General features: G+C 39.3%; 1 protein-coding gene across 1 annotated transcript in view; it reads left to right on the top strand.

Moving 5' to 3' along the window:
- The window catches only part of svila (supervillin a), a 249,514-nt gene that overhangs the window by 156,958 nt on the left and 71,948 nt on the right, over positions 1–20,608 (top strand). Inside the window, exons 18-22 of the mRNA XM_051929021.1 lie at positions 5,502–5,582; positions 10,902–11,049; positions 14,872–14,964; positions 18,048–18,134; positions 20,217–20,397. Of these exons, the coding sequence (XP_051784981.1) occupies positions 5,502–5,582; positions 10,902–11,049; positions 14,872–14,964; positions 18,048–18,134; positions 20,217–20,397 (590 nt within the window). The remainder of the gene's footprint in view (positions 1–5,501; positions 5,583–10,901; positions 11,050–14,871; positions 14,965–18,047; positions 18,135–20,216; positions 20,398–20,608) is intronic.

The raw sequence follows: 20,608 nt of genomic DNA, 5'->3' as shown, positions 1-20,608 counted from the left end.
TGCTTTCTGGTCAGTGCCACCATCTCCAACCCATATAACATAGCTGCTCTCACTACCATCCTGTAGACCATCCCTTTCACTCTTGCTGATACCCATCTGTCACAAATCACTCCTGACACTCTTCTCCACCCTGCCTGCACTCTTTTCTTCACTTCTTTTCCATAATCCCCATTACTCTGTTCTGTTGATCCCAAGTATTTAAACTCCTCCACCTTCGCCAACTCTACTCCTTGCATCCTCACCATTCCACTGACCTCCCTCTCATTTACACACGTATTCTGTCGTGGTGGTCCTACTGACCTTCATTCCTCTCCTCTCTAGAGCATATCTCCACCTCTCCATGGTCTCCTCAACCTGCTCCCTACTATTTGAAGCATTAAGGGGTGATTTGCAAAATTCCTTTCCTCTGTATCCTCGTGTGCCTGAACCTCTCTTGTCTGGCACTTCCTCTGTTGAGTGTGTTACACGTAACACTTGCTTCTCAGACTCTGTGATTTATGAGAAGCTTTGCTTACTTCTTGTCTTTGAACTTCAAAGTCTGAAGGTGACTCTCGGTGTGCCTCCTACGGTGTGTGTGTGTGTCTCACACACTCATACTTCCTCTGTCGTTTACATCTCCAAAGCCAAATTGACCAATCAGATTGCTCTGACGGACCAGACACACACACAGGCCTTCACCTTTTATTATATAGTAAGTGATGTAACCTGAATCATAGGTCAGTGCAAAGGTACTGTCAAGTATCATGTAGCCTGGAGGATGCACTGCACATTAAATGTAACACACTTAGATATCATTTTTACTTCACATTTTGGACATTGAACTATGAAGGGTTTTTTAATGGCACAGTTTGCTTCCTAGTGGTATCTGCTACAAACGTATTAGAGATCACTTGGCTTATTTTGTAATTCATTAAGGTTCTTTGTCTAAAGCATATAAATACTATTTCATTGAAGATTACCAAAAAGGAAAATTATTAAAAGGTTAACTCTAGCTTTGAATACATTGCTCAAACACTCTGTAGATAGGTGATAAAGTGCTCGATGTATTCCTCTAATTTTTTAAGGGGTGTAATCACTGGAAGTCCACTGTGTGTGTGTGTTGTTGGAGATTTCGTCATACTGCAGGAAATTACTTCAGAATTTTTTGCATTGTAATCTTTAAGGTGGTTGTTTTTAAAAAAATTTTCCAGTATCACAAAGTTAAATTTGCAAAACCACATTAAGGCTATCGATCATTTAAAGGTTACCATTGTACTGTTGATCTCTACTTGGTTATTGACATATTTTGTATTGAAATCTTACACCAGCAGTCACTAAACAATGTTTGTTATATATATAATATATATATATATATATATATATATATATATATAATATATCCATTCATCCATCCATTCTCCAACCCGCTGAATCCAAACACAGGGTCACGGGGGTCTGCTGGATCCAATCCCAGCCAACACAGGGCACAAGGCAGGAACCAGTCTTGGGCAGGATGCCAACCCACCGCAGGACACACACAAACACACCCACACACCAAGCACACACTAGGGCCAATTTAGAATCTCCAGTCCACCTAACCTGCATGTCTTTGGACTGTGGGAGGAAACCGGAGCGCCCGGAAGAAACCCACGCAGACACGGGGAGAACATGCAAACTCTACGCAGGGAGGACCCGGGAAGCGAACCTGGATCTCCTAACTGTGAGGCAGCAGCGCTACCACTGCGCCACCGTGCCGCCATATATATATATATATATATATATATATATAAAAAAAATATTATTAATTGGCACTGTGGTCTGCAGAGTTGGTGTCAGTTGCCCTTAATGGTTGCTTCTTCTGCCCACTTGTGTGATGTGCTTTGTGCCTGTCCTGTTTTATTGATTTGATTACACATATTACTGATAGACAAGGTTTTTCCATCTATTTTGAAAAAGTCTCACTCTTTTTAAATTTTTAAAACTTCAGAATGCTGTGGCATACTGACAAGAATTACAGCTTATTGCAGAAAATGACAGAAATATGCCATTCTTGAGCAAAACTCTTAATGCTGGCTGTTTAAAATATTCAAAGAAAGATAAATTATATTTATTCAATAGAAAAATGGATCTATTAATTTGAGAATTCTAAATTTTGGAGTTTCTTGTTTGTTTGTTTTGCTTATTTTTAAACACATCGTTGTGGGTGCTATGTTGCCTCAGGAGTTACTGCTGCCGCCATCTTAAACTCCTAGACGCTTAGTTCAAATTCAGGCTGATTTGCTACATTTCTGGTGTTCACAAATTCTGCCTTTGACTTCAGGTACCTTTTGGTGTTCCTTCCACTTCCTAAAGACATGCTGGTGAGGTTCAGATGCCAATTTTAAATTGACCAGCTGTGCATAAATGTGGTTGTACGTATTTGGGTGATGCCCTTCTCTGGGGTTCATTCCTACCTTTTGACCTAATGCTGCTTAAATAGGCTCAGGACCTCCATGATCTGAGGTGGATTAAGCAGGAGTGAGACTAGATGAATGCTTGCTTCATTTGAGCTCTTTCTCAAAGGCCATATATTAGCTAAAGTTAGATTCGATTCAGCCCTAATTTGTAAAAGGTGTTTTGCACAGTTCCAGCTATGTTGGTGCCTTTCCAAATGATGTCAGTTATTCTGTATTTGTATATTTTTCAGTTGTTAACGGGTTATTTGAAACACAAAAACAGCAGTTACAGGAATACTCGTAAATGTTTTTTTGTTACTTACTCCAAGTAGTTTTTTAATGATGGATGAGAGAAATTTAGTTTGTGCTCTTGATTAACAGAGATCAAAGTTTTTAACTTTATAGGTATCTGGTGACCAATGCTAAACAGCAGCAAACAGTATTAAAAAGGTCCATAAAAAAATATTGCATTACTCTTGTCACATAATTGACACGTTAAGTCGTTGTCCATCATAAGCAAAATGTGGTTCGATAAACAAGTTTGGGAAAACACTCTCGTGAGTGAACATGGAACATGCAGAGATCCAAATAAGTATCTAAAGGAAAGTTGCATCCGAGTGTGTTCCATGTTCGTTCATGAAATCGTTTTCCCAAACTTGTTTATCAAACAATATTTTAGCCAAAATGCATCTGTTTTGGAATGTTGTGAGCCTACAGTTGGATGAGATGTGTGGATTCCGTGTGGCTTTGGTGCTGTCAAACAGGAACAAGTACAACAACTTGAAAGTACCAGCAAAGTTGCAAATCGGGTCAGTCTACAAATAAAGTCGAAGCAAATGCTAATAAATCCCGATTTTTGGCCCACAGCTCTTGCTAACACTGACTGGAGGAATTTAGTGTTTGTAGACTTTAAAAACTTCGAATCAATAGTTGCCAACGTAGTTAACTATATGAAAGTTTGAAAAACCCTCTGGAAGCTCAGATGCCTCTGTCAAGTCAAGCCAAGCATATATGAAGTCTGGATTTTTAAACACCTCATATCTGAGCATCCTTCTATATGGCAGCAAAACATACACTCAATAATCAAATCCTAGGCAGTTACACAACAAATTGCTACAGAATCCTGTTTGGATTTGAAGTACGATGGATGTACTTTATTCCAGATATCTGCAAGAACTTGTCTCAAAAACCATCACCTAATAACATTATGGCAGCACATCACTAACACAGTCAATAAAGAAGTACAGCTCTGCCCTTGTGAGATCAAAAAGGTGGCACAGGATCAGGAGACCTGGAGGAAACTTGTCTGAATTCACAAAATATACCAACAGTTTAATGAAACACTCAGCCGACTGATGATATCTGTATTATCGTGATATTTCCCTCTACTTACCCATTACCTAGGGGTAAGTGTACTCGTCAAGTTGGTTACCAGGTTGGTCTACTGTTGCACTTTAAGATTAACACCCACATACATAGATATACAGATACACACAGACCCTAACCACAAAAGTACCGAATGAAAGACGTATACACATGCACGTTATTCTGTAGCACTTTAACCCACATAAGTACAATATGAATAACACATGCACAGACCGCTTTCCTTAGTACTCCAAGAGACTAGCTTATCATAGACTTGAACAACGTGCAATGTCTTATATATATATATATCAGACCTAAATATTACCTTTGGTCTCCAAGGATATATTAAAACATACAAAGACTCAACATCCCTGGCTATAGGCCATTTATCAACCAGTGGATGTTTTACTTTAACGCACTGTTACTGGACAGAGCTCTTTGTCCACAGCTCGATAAACCTCGCAGCACAGAGGTAATGGCAAACCTCCGGTTGCACCAGGTGCTCAAAGAAATTTACCTTATTACTTCAATCACTCTAAATATGAACACAAAGTATAGAAAGTTAAGATCAGCGTGGTATTTATTACATGAATAATAATACCAGTAGAGAAAAGCATAAAAGAAAATAGGCATAGCAAAGTCTGGATAGACATAGTCTTTAGAAAAAACTTACGAAAAGTTAAGATGTCTCGGGCGGCTTGTGACCTAGCACTCGTAGATGTTCATTAGATGCTTTTCTGACGATCAGATGGAAACGACTGCACGTTGGCGTCGCTCTGTTCTCTCCTCCTGGTGTCGCTCTGTTCTCTTCTGCTGGCGTCGCTTTAAAGTCTGGATATACATAGTCTTGAGAAAAAAACTTACGAAAAGTTAAAAGATGTCTCGGCGGCTTGTGACCTAGCACTCGTAGATGTTCATTAGATGCTTTTCTGACGATCAGATGGAAACGACCGCACGTTGCCGTCGCTCTGTTCTCTCCTCCTGGCGTCGCTCTGTTCTCTCCTCCTGGCGTCGCTCTGTTCTCTCCTCCTGGAGTCGCTCTGTTCTCTCCTCCTGGCGTCTTCATCTGCTTCTTCAGACAAGGCATATTTATTATTGAATTCTGTGCAGTTAGATGCACCTGATTGGCTGGCTGTCAATATGATGAATGGATTCGCTCAGATTCTTTAATCTTAAGTACATCCATTTTTTCCAAACAATAAAACTTTTGATATTGCTTAGTACTACTGGCATGTCTTCCTTTCCCATGCTGTAAAAACCCATTTAGCAACTTGTTGTCCCAGATACCTCAGGCTATTGATTACTTTAAAACCTGGGTATCTCCTGAATTGCTGGTCAGTTCAAACAAATGGAACTGTGATTTAGGAAAACAGATTGTCTTTGATCTTAACTGTCAATGCAAGTTTTAGGTTCATCTGTTTTATCCATAACAAAATATAATGAAAATATAGACCAAAATTTACAGATTTTGTACCCCACAATAATGTCGTTCAGCGTTTTGTCATCATACTCTTATTATATTAGAAACTTTTCTCTCCGAGATCACTACAAACTACATGGAGCAAGTAACATCTAAAATTATTTTTAGGTGGAGAATTTTCATGAGAGGCTGTAAAAACAATGAAGACAATTGCTTGGCTGGATGTGTGTGGGTTAATGATGGACATTGTCCTCCTTTCCTTTACACTTCTCCTTCTATTCCCTTTTTTCCTCTTCCTGAAGGTTAGCCCTCCTAATGTTAGAGTGTCCAGTCCCATATCTGTTGATGAGCGTCATCCTTGGCGTTGGAAGGTGACCAGAGAAGTACAGTACAGATTTTTGTCTAAAATTGTGCAGAAAATGTTCTAATCATTGACAGATAACTAATATTAAATAATAACCTGATTCTGCTGTCAAAGTAGTTGAATAACCAGCGAGTGTGCTTGATTCTTTAAAGGCTGCCTGCCTGTATGATCGCTTCAGGAATGCTCTTGCCTTGCCTTTCTCTAGTCTGATGAAATTCATGATGCGACAACAGTGTCACAAAAAAGTAATCTGGAAATAAAGCCCGTGGACATTATTTCTTATTTATAAATGAAATAATTTAACCTGTTAAATAATTTTTTTGCTTATTTTGTTGTTCTGCTCAGTTTGAGTGATGTGTTACCCGATTTGTGTGTGTTTTCCCCATTTTAATATTTTAACCACTGTTTTGCTTCAAGGTATCACATGTCATATACTTTTTTTTTATTTATTTTGTTCCGTTTACCAAAGAAGCACTTAAATGTATAAGGAACGAAAAACACCTTTAAGCAAAGGGTTCTGTCAAAATGTTTGACATGACTTGGATGGCCTTAAGCAGTCTTGGTAAGATCTGCTTTGAGTTTGCAAAAGGGTTGTGCCAAGAGTAACAAGCACATTGTAATTACCACAAAATGCCTGACGCTACTTAAATATGCCATATTGTAACTTTTGGATCCAGCTATCATCTCGCTTTTGACCGTCACACAGCTTCAGTTGTCTAATGAGATGTTTGCATGGGTGCTAGCAGTGTCAGAACATTATATCGGAACCTGTGTCTGTGATCTGCCTCTACCAAGAACAACAACGAGAAGAGAATAGAATGGATGCACGATGTGAAAGAAATGGAAACAAATTTAAACTTTGAATGAAATAACAAAAGAAATTTGTTTCCCCTTAGGTTCTCTGAGTCAGAAACCAGGCAGGAGGAAACTTGTTCGTGCATCAAAAGAACAAATTAATAAGCCTTCTCCTACCAGTACAGGTTTGTTCCTCAGTTGGGACAGTCCTATCCCCCAGAGTCTTGAGTCCCATGCAGATGGGAACGGGCCGGTCCTAACTTCTGTCGGATGCAACCACCTCGTCGGCTTTGCTTCTGTTGAGATTCCCAATCCGCTGGGTGTCCCTCACCAGCAGAAGTCAGACCACCCCACATTGGGTACCAAAAACTGTGTAAGAAATTCAAATTGTTAAACTATAAATAAAATTAAACTGTAAGTAAAAACTATAAACCATCAGACAGGATGAAGCTTGTTCATGTCTCTATTCGTGAAAAGGAAAGCACCCTGTAACAGCAGTCTACTAAGGGATAGTTTCCCTGAGCAGAGGTGTCCACAAACGGTCACAGAACATGACAGTCATTCTTATGCAAATTCATTTATCTATAACAGTGCTGAATTGTTGCTTGAACACCATCTTGACGTTTACTCTGATTGGTTCATTGGCTTACACACCCAAATAACATATCCAATTAAAAGTCTCATTCTACTATGTTGTTCTTCTCAATATCTAAGTTCAGCTGTTAGTTTTCCATAAAAGAGTATGTGACGACTGGCAAGTCTGAGTAGGTACATGTGAGAACATGACATCAGCCAATTTCTTCAACTATCTTCTATTTGTTTACTTGACCATTTCATTAGTCTCTTCATGCTATTTCTAAGACAAATGTTATATTTTTCTTTTTTAATGTACACTACACACCAAAACACTTAATTCACAAACCATGTTACCCCTAAATAGCTATTATTCGCTCATACGGACGACTGAAAAAATGGCTTTGGAGATTGGAATGGTATAGTTACAGTTAGGGAATCCATTCTGTATGAGATGAGATGCTGTAATTCCCGGGAAAACGAGAATGGCCAAGCTCGCATATATAGTGTGTAAATATCGATCAAGAAATAACAGTTATAGTTGAAAATAATTAAGGGGGTGCCATTGCTGCAGCTTGCACTTCATCAGACAACAGCTTTGAACAGCAACTTGAAATTGCAATGTGTCAGTCTGTTGCATCCGCATTATCTGTGCCAAGAAACTTGCCATTACAGAATGATAAGAAACTGGATGCATCAGTAAAAGCTGAAATGGTGGTGTTTCAGAGCCCAAGGCAAGCGCGGGCGTTGTTTAGAACAAGTGTATCGGTATCTGATGACTGTGCCACCTACTTCAGTGGAGGAAGAGCGTGCTTTCTCAGCAGTTGGCGTACTTCTGCACGAAGGTGCACTCTCGCATGGACGACCGCACGCTGGACACGTTAATAATAATAAATTACATTTATATAGTGCTTTTCTCAGTACTCAAAGCGCTATCCACACCGGGAAGAACCGGGAAGCGAACCCACAATCTTCCACAGTCTCCTTACTGCAAAGCAGTAGCACTACCACTGCACCACCTGTGAGGACGTTGTGCTTTCTATGCTCTTATTACCACAACTAAAGATACATGTACTTCTATGACAGCATGAACTGCTTGTAGATAAGGTTAGTCTTTTATTTATGTCAACATATTGCAATAGTTTTATTACAAATATGTGTCGGTCGTTCTAAAACCGTTCATATGTGAGATGCCCGTGCACTGTCATTCCCGGGAATGACATGCGGGATTCCAGAATTCCCGGGAATGGATAAACACGTCTGGGAATGGATTCCCTAGTTATAGTTTGACATTCTGGTTTTTAGTTTGTACCCACTTGGTACTGTCATGTTTATCAAAAAATCACAAGTTTGTTACAAAGTGTCAAGTGCTGCTATTCTGTCAAAATAAATGACTTTCCTCCCAGCATTCAGTGCCGTTTACATGCACTTCAATAACCCGGTTATTCACAGAAAACTGATTTCTGAAATGCCAAGTAAATAAACCGTGTAGAGAAGTCAGATTATTGGCCTCTTGAGAAACCTGATTTAACAGAGCAGAGGTAGCTTTCTCTCCAGATATCCCAATTATGTGGCCATGCAAACCCATAACTGAGCTACTGTTAAGGTCTTTGTAGTCTGCACCAGTCCGTTGCACTTTTGTCAGCTCACGCATGAATTTGTTTCTGTGGCGTTTTCAGCAGCCACAGGAGGAATCATCCACAAAACTTCCCATTGCAACTATTTGGCCGATCGTATTATTCCTTCTCCTGGCTGAAATAATCCATCTCATCCATATTACTAACCGAGAATAAACCGGATATAGACGCAGGTACACGGCGATGGGACCATGAGACGTACTGCGCAGGCGCGCGTCTCATACACCGCAAGCAAAGTCTTATCCACCGCGAACAAAGGAGTCACGGCCCAAGAATGAAAGAGCTCAACTAACGTGAATGAGAAATGAAGCAACAACGCGCCCATAGCTAACGACTAACAACACAGCCACACACAAAAGAGGATTCTGCGCTGCACCCCAGAGTCAACCATGAGAGGCTACGGAGGCCCCACAGGTCCACAAAGAGAGTACGGAAGGTGCAGGCGTCACCGCCATAATGTGAGTGGCACTACTGCGGAGTGAAGTTAGGAATAATGTGCTGCTTGGGATTGTACAAATCGCTGAACGCTTTATACCAAATTCAAACCCAATACAGCTCAACGATACAAACACGAGCCCGCCTGGATAAGATCAATGAATGCAGGCGCCTACAACGCGCGTCTGACACTGCGGAAGCAAAGCAGGCACGGGTTCAAAACGAACGACCTCGACTGATGGATATACAAACACGAGCCCGCCTGGATAAAATCAATAAACGCAGGTGCCTACAACGCGCATCTGAAATGCCGCGGGCAAAGCGGGCACGGCTCCAAAACGAACGAGCTCAGTACGGAAGGCGCAGGAAAGTAAGAAAGGCGCAGGCATCCAAAACGCGCTTCTGAATAGGACATGAAGCAACAACGCGCCACAAACTCTCCGTATTAAACGTGCGGCATCCTCACACATCCAAACCATATAGCATATGTGAATCACATTACAGTGATGCATTATTAACGGTACAACCACAGAACACGCTCCGTATTAACAGTAAGTGCAATTATCCATATTACTAACGGTAGACAACGGATAACTAATGGAGTCACGGTCACGGCTCCAAAACAATCCAGCTCAACTACAAAAGCGAGCCCACATGGATAAAAACAATAGACGTAGGCACCTACAACGTGCGTCTGAAACCGCGGAAGCAAAACTGTCTTGGCTCCAAAACCAAACAGCTCCGCATGAACAAATACAATGTACATAGACGCCTACAACGTGCGTCAGAAACTACGGAAGCAAAGCAGGCACGGGTTCAAAACGAAAGACCACAACTGACGGAGACACAAACACAAGCCGCCTGGATATAATCAATGAACGCAGGCGCCTACAGCGCGCGTCTGAAATGCCACAAGCAATGCAGGCACATATCGCATACATTCATCAATGTATATCAGGTTGCACCGACAATAATCTTTCAAATCTATTTCGGGTTACCCAAGACCAGGGGTTGGCGAGCGAAGCCCCCTAGTTATTTCAGAAATCGTTAATTTTGTGGTGTTGAGCTGAACGTACAGTGCTAAACTCCACAGCACAATCTCAAGACCAGTAGGGTAACACAGTAAAAGTAACAGGCATTACGTAGTCAGATTTAAATTTTTTTTTAAAATAACAAGTAATCTAACACAATACTTATTGCAGTAAAAATACCTGCGTTGCTGTTCCAACAGCACTGGGTGTAAGGCAAGAAGCACACATATGGTTACGTCAGCCCTTTGTAGGGATCAGTCACACAGCCTAGCAGAAAAGAGTTTACAGTGTGCTATCTGGTAACAGGAACCTATAAATAAGGCACCAGTTTGACTAGAAATATTTTATAAAACAAAAGATGATCACAGGTGTCATGCTTATTCTCTGATTCCTGGTGGCCAATGACGTTTAACTGTTTCTTGGACCGTTTAATAGCGTTCAAGCTTTTTGCCAAAGGAGAACACCAGAAGAGTACCTGTGCATTTTTAAGAATCCAGGTGTCTGACAACTACACATACAGTAGTGTTTACAGTACATGCACACATGAGATAAGTTAAGGGGAATAATCCGGTTAAGGCAAAGTCCTGCAACAGTGAGATCTTGAAACCACTAGAATAACAGCAAAGATCCATACAACAGGACGAGCATTTTATAGAGAAGGAAACAAAGGTGCACCGATTTCATTGACTTTTAGTAGTTCCCTGATCTTATTTTCATTTATTCAAAAAGTCAATATGCTTATTGCTCTGTTACGACCCTCTTACTTTGCTTTATAACATTCCCTCGTGGCATGTGGCGTGGCTGTGTCAGTACCAAGTTGATTTCCATGATATTGTAAACCTAATAAGGATATTTTTTTTTATATAGAAAATGGGAGAAGACCTTGACTCTCAGATATCGATCGAAGAAAGGAAGCAGCAAATCTCTGCAAGAGAGGAAGCCTGGAAAATTCGTGGCAAAGGAGCAGCAAATGACTCCGTACAGTTTACAGTGGCCGGGAGAATGGTTAAAAAAGGTAAGTAAACCTTTATTAAAATGTGATTTTGCAATCTTTTTTTCCTGTCGGCTACTCCTGTTAGGGGTCCCAACAGCAGATTGTCATTTTCCATATCGTCCTGTCCTCTTCATTTTGCTCAGTTACACACACCATAAACCTCCTCCTAGGCCTTCCTCTTTTCCTCTTACCTGGCAGCTCCTTAAATATGTGGACCACATTTTTACAATGTTTTACTGTGTCAGATTCATACTGGATGTAATCTGTAACATAGTAATATTCAGTTGCAATTTATTATTTGGACATCTGTTTCATAACAACAACAACAACGTTTATTTATATAGCACATTTTCATACAAAAAGTAGCTCAAAGTGCTTTACATAATGAAGAGAAGAAAAATAAAAGACAAAATAAATTAAAATAAGACAACATTAGTTAACGTAGAAAGGAGTAAGGTCCGATGGCCAGGGTGGACAGAAAAAACAAAAAAAAAAACTCCAGAAGGCTGGAGAAAAAAATAAAATCTGTAGGGGTTCCAAGCCACGAGACCACCCAGTCCCCTCTGGGCATTCTACCTAACATAAATGAAATAGTCCTCTTTGTAGTTCGGGTTTTTCACGGAGTCACTTGATGCTGATGGTCATACAGACTTCTGGCTTTTAATCCATCCATCATTGTTGGGACATCATGGTGCTTTGGGTAGATGGTGGTGGCGCACGCCACCACCAACAGGACACCGGAAAAGGAAACAGAAGAGAGAGTAGGGGTTAGTACAGTTTTTGAATGGTTATTATAATGAATTGGATATACAGAGTATCAGGATTAAATTACAGTGAAGTTATGAGAAGGCCATGTTAAAGTAATGTGTTTTCAGCAGTTTTTTAAAGTGCTCCACTGTATTAGCCTGGCGAATTCCTACTGGCAGGCTATTCCAGATTTTAGGTGCATAACAGCAGAAGGCCGCCTCACCACTTCTTTTAAGTTTTGCTCTTGGAATTCTAAGGAGACACTCAGTTGAGGATCTGAGGTTACGATTTGGAATATAAGGTGTCAGACATTCCGATATATAAGCCGGGGCGAGATTATTTAAAGCTTTATAAACCATAAGCAGAATTTTAAAGTCAATCCTGAATGACACAGGTAACCAGTGTAGTGACATCAAAACTGGAGAAATGTGTTCGGATTTTCTTTTCCTGGTTAGGAGTCTAGCAGCTGCATTCTGCACTAGCTGCAAACGATTGATGTCTTTTTTGGGTAGTCCTGAGAGGAGTGCGTTACAGTAATCTAGCCGACTGAAAACAAACGCATGAACTAATTTCTCTGCATCTTTCGATGATATAAGAGGTCTAACTTTTGCTATGTTTCTTAGGTGAAAAAATGCTGTCCTAGTGATCTGATTAATATGCGATTTAAAATTCAGATTACAATCAACGGTTACCCCTAAGCTTTTTACCTCCGATTTGACTTTTAATCCTAATGCATCCAGTTTATTTCTAATAGCCTCATTGTATCCATTATTGCCAATCACTAAGATTTCGGTTTTTTCTTTATTTAATTTGAGAAAGTTACTATTCATCCATTCTGAGATACAAGGTAGACATTGTGTTAGCGAATCAAGAGATTTAGGGTCATCAGGTGCCATTGATACATACAGCTGTGTGTCATCAGCATAGTTGTGGTAGCTCACGTTGTGCCCTGAGATAATCTGACCTAATGGAAGCGTGTAGATTGAGAAGAGAAGTGGACCCAGGATAGAGCCTTGTGGAACACCATATAGAATATCATGTGTCTTTGAGTTATAATTACCACAACTAACAAAGAATTTTTTCCCTGCCAGGTAGGATTCAAACCAATTCACGCGGACACTTACATTCATGATATTCACATTTATTATATACTAGCTGTGTAAGCTCGTGCTGTAAAAAGCCCGGGGTCCTAGAAACTATTGAAACTGTCAGGGGAAAAAAAAAATTGAAATGTAGAGATGTCAGGTAATTGAAAGGGACTACTCTGGGCATCTCTCTCCTAGCAGGATTCGTTTTGCCGACGTGCTCACTTGTGTATTAGCAGCAGGAGGAAAAGTAAAAGGGATACCGCTTTGCAGAAGTTAGCAGCTAAGCAACTTTCTTTCTTCTGAGGTTTTATTTTGCTGACGTGCTGGCCTCACTTGTGTTATTAGCGGCTAAGTGAGTTTTTTCTGTTTCCTCGGAGGAGGAGCCCTTACCCCGACTCCACCTCACTACCGGGCCAGACACACACACTTCCACACGTAGATGTTTATATATAAGATTAGCTGTCCACCGCGGCTTCACCCATGTAGTAGTGAAGCAGGACAAACTAAAAATCAAAAAAAAAATTTTTTTAATTCTAGCAAGTGGAAGGTCGGTGTACTCAAAAACGTCGCCACTGTACCTGATCGTGTTCAGCTCTGACGGGAAAGTGCCCCCCGCATGGCTGTGATATCTTTGCCAGTGAGCAGCTACCCTCTAAAACACACTTAGCTCTGATCTCTCTCAAAAACGTCAAACGTTACTCCTTAACAATCTCTAGATCGGTGTTTCCCAACCTCGGTCCTGGGGGTCCAGTGTGGCTGCAAGTTTTTGTTCCAACCAGATTCATAATCAGTGACAACACCTGATAGCACTGACCTCATTTAATTAGCTGGTATTATTTTTCTTTTATTCTACATTCAGAAAAGCACAGCAACATAATTTTTACATTTTTAAGACATTTAGAAATATTTCTGCTTTTTCTATAGATTTAAATGCTTAAGTCTTTTGTTGATTTCATTACATTTTGCCCTTTTCTCTGTGCAGTTTTTCCCCTTTGTTGTATCTTATTAATGACAGTTAAAAATGAGCACAGCAGACACGCTGGCAAACAACACTAAATAATCAAAGGCTACAAATACTTCAGCATCAGACCCACTAATTAGTAAATAATGGATTAAACAATTAGAACTCCTAGAAAAGTAGAATGAAAATCAAGATGAAAATATTGTTATATACATTATATATTTTATCCATCCATCCATTTTCCAACCCGCTGAATCCGAACACAGGGTCACGGGGGTCTGCTGGAGCCAATCCCAGCCAACACAGGGCACAAGGCAGGAACCAATCCTGGGCAGGGTGCCAACCCACCGCAGTATATATTTTATATATATATATAATATAATATAATATAATTTAGTCATCTCCCTTTCCAATTTCGGTTAGAATAGCGTGTGGATGACGTGACAGTGTTGCCCCATTTATCACAACATTGAAATATAATTTTTTTTTCCCCGAATTAAATCAGAATTTACTGTTTTAGGGTTTTCCTTAATTTTTCTAATCATGTTTGCACATTTACATTTTTTTTATCAATCCCCAAAACTGTAGCTTTTAGATATTTACTTTTCCTCTCACTTGGAGATTGCATTGTGATGAACATCGGGACAGGTAAGCTTTCTGGCTTATTTATTAGATATGTGTCTGTCTGTTTATATAAAAGGCAGTTGCATTTAGGGCCTAAGCAATATTAAAATATTTCAAAAAATTATATCTTGTGGGAATGTCTTTTTAAAAATGTATGCCTTGAACCAGTTTATTAATTCAACTAAAGATGTGCAATATGGCAGCCATAATGTGGGTTGTATTTATGATGTTTAAACTTTCATGAGAATAGTACCAGACCCACTCTGTGCCCCCAAGTCAATGACTTAACCTGGCAGCATTTGTGTTCTCTTTTAATGTAATTCATCGCACACTCGTACAACAGCCGGAGTTCAAAGTGCCCTGACATGATGTTCATTATAGAAATACTGTATCTAGTAAAGACTTGCTTGTTTTCTTTTACAGGGTTGGCCTCTCCATCTTTGATCAGTCCTGTCATATCCCCTGTCTCCTCGAGGATAAAAACCACCACACCTGCAGTTTCTAAACCTCAGGAAGGTACTGAAAAACAGAACTTTACTAGCTTACCTATATAGTGCTAATATGCATGTGTGTGTACGTATGTACAGTATATGAAGATTGAATGTACTGTATGGTACCGTTCCTATCCTTTTTTTATATAATATGTATATATATGTGTGTGTGTGTATGCATGTATGTATGTGTGTGTATATATGTGTGTGTATATATAATATTATATATACGTGTGTGTATTATATATATATATATATATATATATATATATATATATATATATATATACACAAGTGTTTGCTGCATAACATAATTGCAAAGCAAAATTCTAAGTATTCTTTATTTGCTGAGTCACATCTTTGTCTAGTATCTTAAGTTTTATGACCAAGTGGGGCACAGTTTATTAACATAGCCTTAAGTCTGCCATTGGTTTAATGGCATTGTTTTGTCTTGCTAGGCCATGAGCTCAAATCTCCAGCAGTGTGAGTTTCTGCATGTGCACACTACTAAAAGTTGCACTTTCTAATGCACTTAACTTGTAAAGTGGTCTCCACCATGCAAATATCTATAAGGGTCTTTGGAATTGCATATTGATGATTTTGATTCAATACACTATATTAATCCCCGAGAGGAAAGCGTCTGTTCACGTGATCTTCTTGGAGGATCAGAGCACAGGGTCAGTCATTGTACAGCACCCCTGGAGCACTTTTCAGCTTCGGGGCAAAACGGAGTTAGTATCCTATCTGGCACTAATGGGATTTGAACCAGTGCAGATAGTTTACCTCAGAGCCGCCACTCTGCCTGCGAGTTAAATTACATTGGACTAGTTTCATGTAAGAAGACAAAGACTGAGTTTTTAAAATTCTGATGCAATAAACGTCTTTTAGTCCTTGCTGAAATATTTCACCCAGACTCTGACATGTGTACATGTCTGTGTGCATATGTATGTATATAATGTGTGTGTGTGTATATTTATGTATTTATATAAATATACTGGGGGGCAAGCCCCCTGCTCACTTCACTCGGGCAGGCACTACGCACTAGCCATTTTGCAGATCTGCCGCTCGCGTATGGGGAATTGGATGTACAATTTAAACAGATTATTTTCATGGGAAATATTAAATATGCATAATAGAACTATTTTGCATTACAACAAGTAATTAAACTGAGTAAAAATTGGTAAAACGTAATAATCTGAAAGAAAATAGTTTCATGTTGCAATAGAGGTATTCGTTGCGTTATATGTTTTTGTTCCGTTTGACTTTCAAATTAACTTGCAAATACTTTTTAAACTTTCACTTTTACTGTAAAACTTCAGTAAAATAGTTTTTTTTTTTTTTTTTTTTTTTTTACTGTTCGTCAATATCTCATTGAAATTTGATTCCGTGTTCGGACTTGTATCGTGACAACTGCCTGTAAGTGAATATCGTTTCTTGCTCTCCAATAAACTGACTTTTTCGAATGTTTGTCCCTGTGATTTGTTAATTGTCTTTGCAAAAGCTATTCTAACAGGAAACTAAAAACGTTTTAATATGAATGGCATATCGAGATCTCCTTTGGTGTCTGTTATCCGCGGAAGATGTGCTACATTACCTTTCTTTTTGCCTGTGAAAATTTTACATGTCAGAATTGTTCGACCAATTTGGAATACAGTTAATCTTGTCCTATTGCATAGCCCATCACTCAGACATAAATTATGCAATAACATTACGATACGTTCTTCTTTCAACAGTAATTCGGCCGGTGGAAGACCGGAATGGTGTTAATGATTGTAGATATTCTACGGAATATTGTAAGTTGACGTTTTCATCTTCCGCACCATCGCCACCAACTGTTTTAGCATGGTCTATTGATACACACTTAACCAATGTGCTGTGTAACCGATAGACAATTTTCACGTTAATTCATTTGACTTCATTGTTTCTCGCTGCTAGGATTGCCCATGTACTCATTTCTTCTGTTGATAACTCTTTGGGATGAAATTCTTCAATAAGATTTGGACATAATAATAAGTCTTCCTTTATTGGGAACTTAAAGTGCGGAAAACGTAAACATTTATAAGAGCTAAGAGCGCAGGAACTGTGTCTGACAAAAGCATTCACACGAATGAGAGGTGAGTGGACCATGGGCGTGATTGAAAATGGTTGAGAGGAGGTTGGGACTTGAAAAAATCTCTCGGTAATAGTCTTGTCTCAAGATTTTCTTTTATACTAGAGAGATATTATATATACACATATATATCTATCTATGTTGGAATCGGGGACAAACTACCGAGAAATGGAGTTAAAACAGAAACCTTCACATCCTTTAAGAAGTTTCTGGATGAGATGTTGAAAAACTTAGCTAAACAAACAAGCTTGATGCACTGAATGGTGTCCTCTCGTTTGTCACGTTTCTTGTGTTCTAAATTGAGTTGCCTCAGTCATGAGATCTGAGATTTAATCATCATCAATGCATGGTGCTCTCATAAGAAGGATGGTCACAGTCCAAGTTGGTTGAAAGTTTTGATATTTTGGAAATGTATTAAATCAGAGTCAAGTTGTCATTCCTTTTCTAACAAGACTTCATAATTAGTTGAATATATTTAATAACAATACAATTCCGAGCCCTGGGTTCAAACCCTGAATCTAAGCACTACCTGTAAAGATCCTTGTTTAATTGTGGGTCTCCTCTGAGAGAAGCACATGCCACATGGTTACCAGGTCCTGGCTTTCCTCCCACCTTTCAAAAATGTGCAGATTGTATGCCCTGGGGTTTCACTACCACCTCATCCAGGGTTGGTTCTTTGTGCCCAGTATGGCTTAAGAAAACAGCCACCCATGTTTGACACTGGTCTGTTAAAGCACATTAGAAAATGAATGGACGGAAGGTTCTTTTTGTATAAAATTAAAATGATTAACACAATTTGCTGCCAGAAGCGATCCTATTCTGTTGGGCACTTGAACAAGAAAAATTTTCCAGGAGCGCTATACAATGGTTGACCCCCAAAGGTCATGTGAGAAGCCCATTTCCCCTCCGGGATTAACAAAGTATATTAAAAATCAAATACAATAAATTTGTTTTATTACCTAACAATTATTTTTTTCCTTTTTCTCTTAAATTCCCAGACATTGAAGCCAGACCAGATATGCCGTTAGAAAGTGACCAAAAACTTGATAAACTTGAGTCTTTCTTGGGGAGATTAAACAGCAAAGGTAAGTAATTCTCAATTGAAGTATTCATTTTCTGCAGCAAAAATGGTCCTTGGTAGACTGATTTGGATCCGTAGAGCTACTTTGTGAATTTGAAAGAAATGAATGTCCATTGTCAGTTGACCCCCTACCTCCCAGTAGATCGTAAACCAAGGATGGACCAGCAGCAATTTGAGAGAAACAACAACAGGGGTCAATGTGTCCAAATGTACAGAGTACATATTTATTGCTACAGGCAAGTGTCAGAGTGCAGTTATAATTGTCTTCAATAAATGGAGAATTTCGTAAAAAAAAAAATACAATAAATTGTGGTTGAAATTTAACATTTTATTAAAGAAACATCCTCTAACAGGACAAATTAGTTATCAGGCAGGAGAAAAGCTGTACATTGTATCTTTTTAATTACTCCTCAGCAAAATGCCTTGGAGGGAGCAGTCAGTTACAGCCTGGTCAGAGAAGCAAACGATAAAAGTTAATTTTATAAACTTGAATTTACATACAGTGTCAGTCAAGGCATATATTTTACTCTGGTTGGTTCATTAGTTTACACCCAAATGATTTATATAAAATAAAAGTCTTTGTTTTTATGAACTTCTTATGAGATGAACTACCACCCTTGAAATTTCTGTGCATCCAACAGTTGTCCATTCTCGTTTGCAGTAGGACATCTGCTGATTTCTTAGTCATCCTTCAGTACATTTTGTATATTACATCAACCTTTTCTTCTGGTACATTATTTACTTGACCATCTGAGTATTTTTCCTAATCCAATTCTTATATTTCAGTGTACATTTTGTTGTTCATTTGACCTTTATCTGGTTTCCTGGTGTGCTTGAACAGGTTTCTGACATTTATTAACTCTTTATGCTATTTCTTTAAGATGAATATTGTTACCCTAAAATTATTCTTCCACAAAATCTACCCATTCAGAAAATAGCACTCCATTAGCATTTGCTTAACACTCCATACACTAGCAGAGGGGTGTCCAGCTCTTGTCCTGAGGGGCCGCAGTGGCAACAGGTTTTCATTCTAACCATCTTCTCAATTCGTGAGCCAATTTTGCTGCTGATCAGCTTGTTTTGCCTTACATCTTAACGGTGGTCTTACAAAAAACAGAATTTCAACAGTCTGCTGTGGCAGACTGAGAGCAGCAACAAGTCCTGATATTCAATAATGACTTTAATTAACAGCAAGAATTGGCTTCTAATTAAGAAACTGGTTGGAGTGAAATTGGCTGGAGTTTGACGTTCCAATTTAGCAGCTCATCTGTTGGCTCATTTCACATCTCATTTCTGATTGGCTGCCATTTAATAAAGAAACGAATCAATTTGGAGGACTGAATCCTTCAAAACAGGGCTGTTAAAATGAAGGGGAAAGTTATTGGCTGCCATTTAATAAAGAAACGAATCAATTCGGAGGACTGAATCCTTCAAAACAGGGCTGTTAAAATGAAGGGAAAAGTTAATTAGCAGTGAAAATTGGTCACTGATTAGGAAAAGGGTTAGAATGAAAACCTGCAGCCACTGTGGCCCACCAGTGCCAGAGTTGGACACCCCTGCACTAGCAGAACCCTGTCGCATACCCCGGCCTTTCACTGAAGACGACTCCTAACAGCTCTTTTTATCTCCCTGTCAACTCCACCTTTGCACTGACACTTGCATGTAACTCTGCAGCTTCCCCTCTGATGTCCACCATGTCTATCCTACTCCCTGTCAGCAGGCACGTCTGTCTATTGGGAACTCCTGACCCTTGGACTGTCCTTCTGCCACCTCACTTTGGTACCCACGCAAAGATCTCAAAGTCCAAAATATCTCCCCTAAACAGGATCGTCCCTGCTTTCTATGAAGACACTGGAGTATGTGAATTTCCCCTTGGGATTAATAAAGTATCTCTCTATCTCTAAGTGTAATCTCCAGAGTTGTCCAAGTTAGGTGGCCTTGATAGTCTGCACTGAGACCCTTGTGTTTTCTCAGCTTTATCATTTTAGCCTGCCTGCGTGTTTGTGCCCAGTGCTGTGTAAAATAAAAGGTTTTGTGTTTAGACTTTGAAAGATTAATAATTTTTTCTATTTTAATCTCACTTCAGTGGCGGGAATGCAAGAGACCGTTTTAACAGTAACAGAAAAGAAGGTGAAGGAGGTGATGAAGTTGGACGATGAAGAAACATTTGCAAAGTTCTATCGTCACATACAGCATTTTCCACACCTGCCTGGTGTAGAGATTCAGAGAGATGACTTTGACGCCATTTTTGATCCTTCATCTCCAAGGTAAGCTTTCAGCATTTTATTTAATAATTATATCGTACAAGAATATCTGGTGTTTGGCCACTGGTTTTCTCATTAGTCTCTGAATAGACAGGAAATTCCAATGTGGAGGCTTCCTCTTCTGTATCTTTGAGTGTAAATATCACGATTGTTCTCATTTGATGGTCTAAGCTCTGTCGTTGTGATTATTTTTCTTCTAGTTTCAACAACAAGT

The sequence above is a fragment of the Erpetoichthys calabaricus genome, chromosome 6, assembly GCF_900747795.2.
Source record: "Erpetoichthys calabaricus chromosome 6, fErpCal1.3, whole genome shotgun sequence".
NCBI classification, from domain to species: domain Eukaryota; kingdom Metazoa; phylum Chordata; class Cladistia; order Polypteriformes; family Polypteridae; genus Erpetoichthys; species Erpetoichthys calabaricus.
This window is presented reverse-complemented; position numbering and strand designations above follow the sequence as displayed.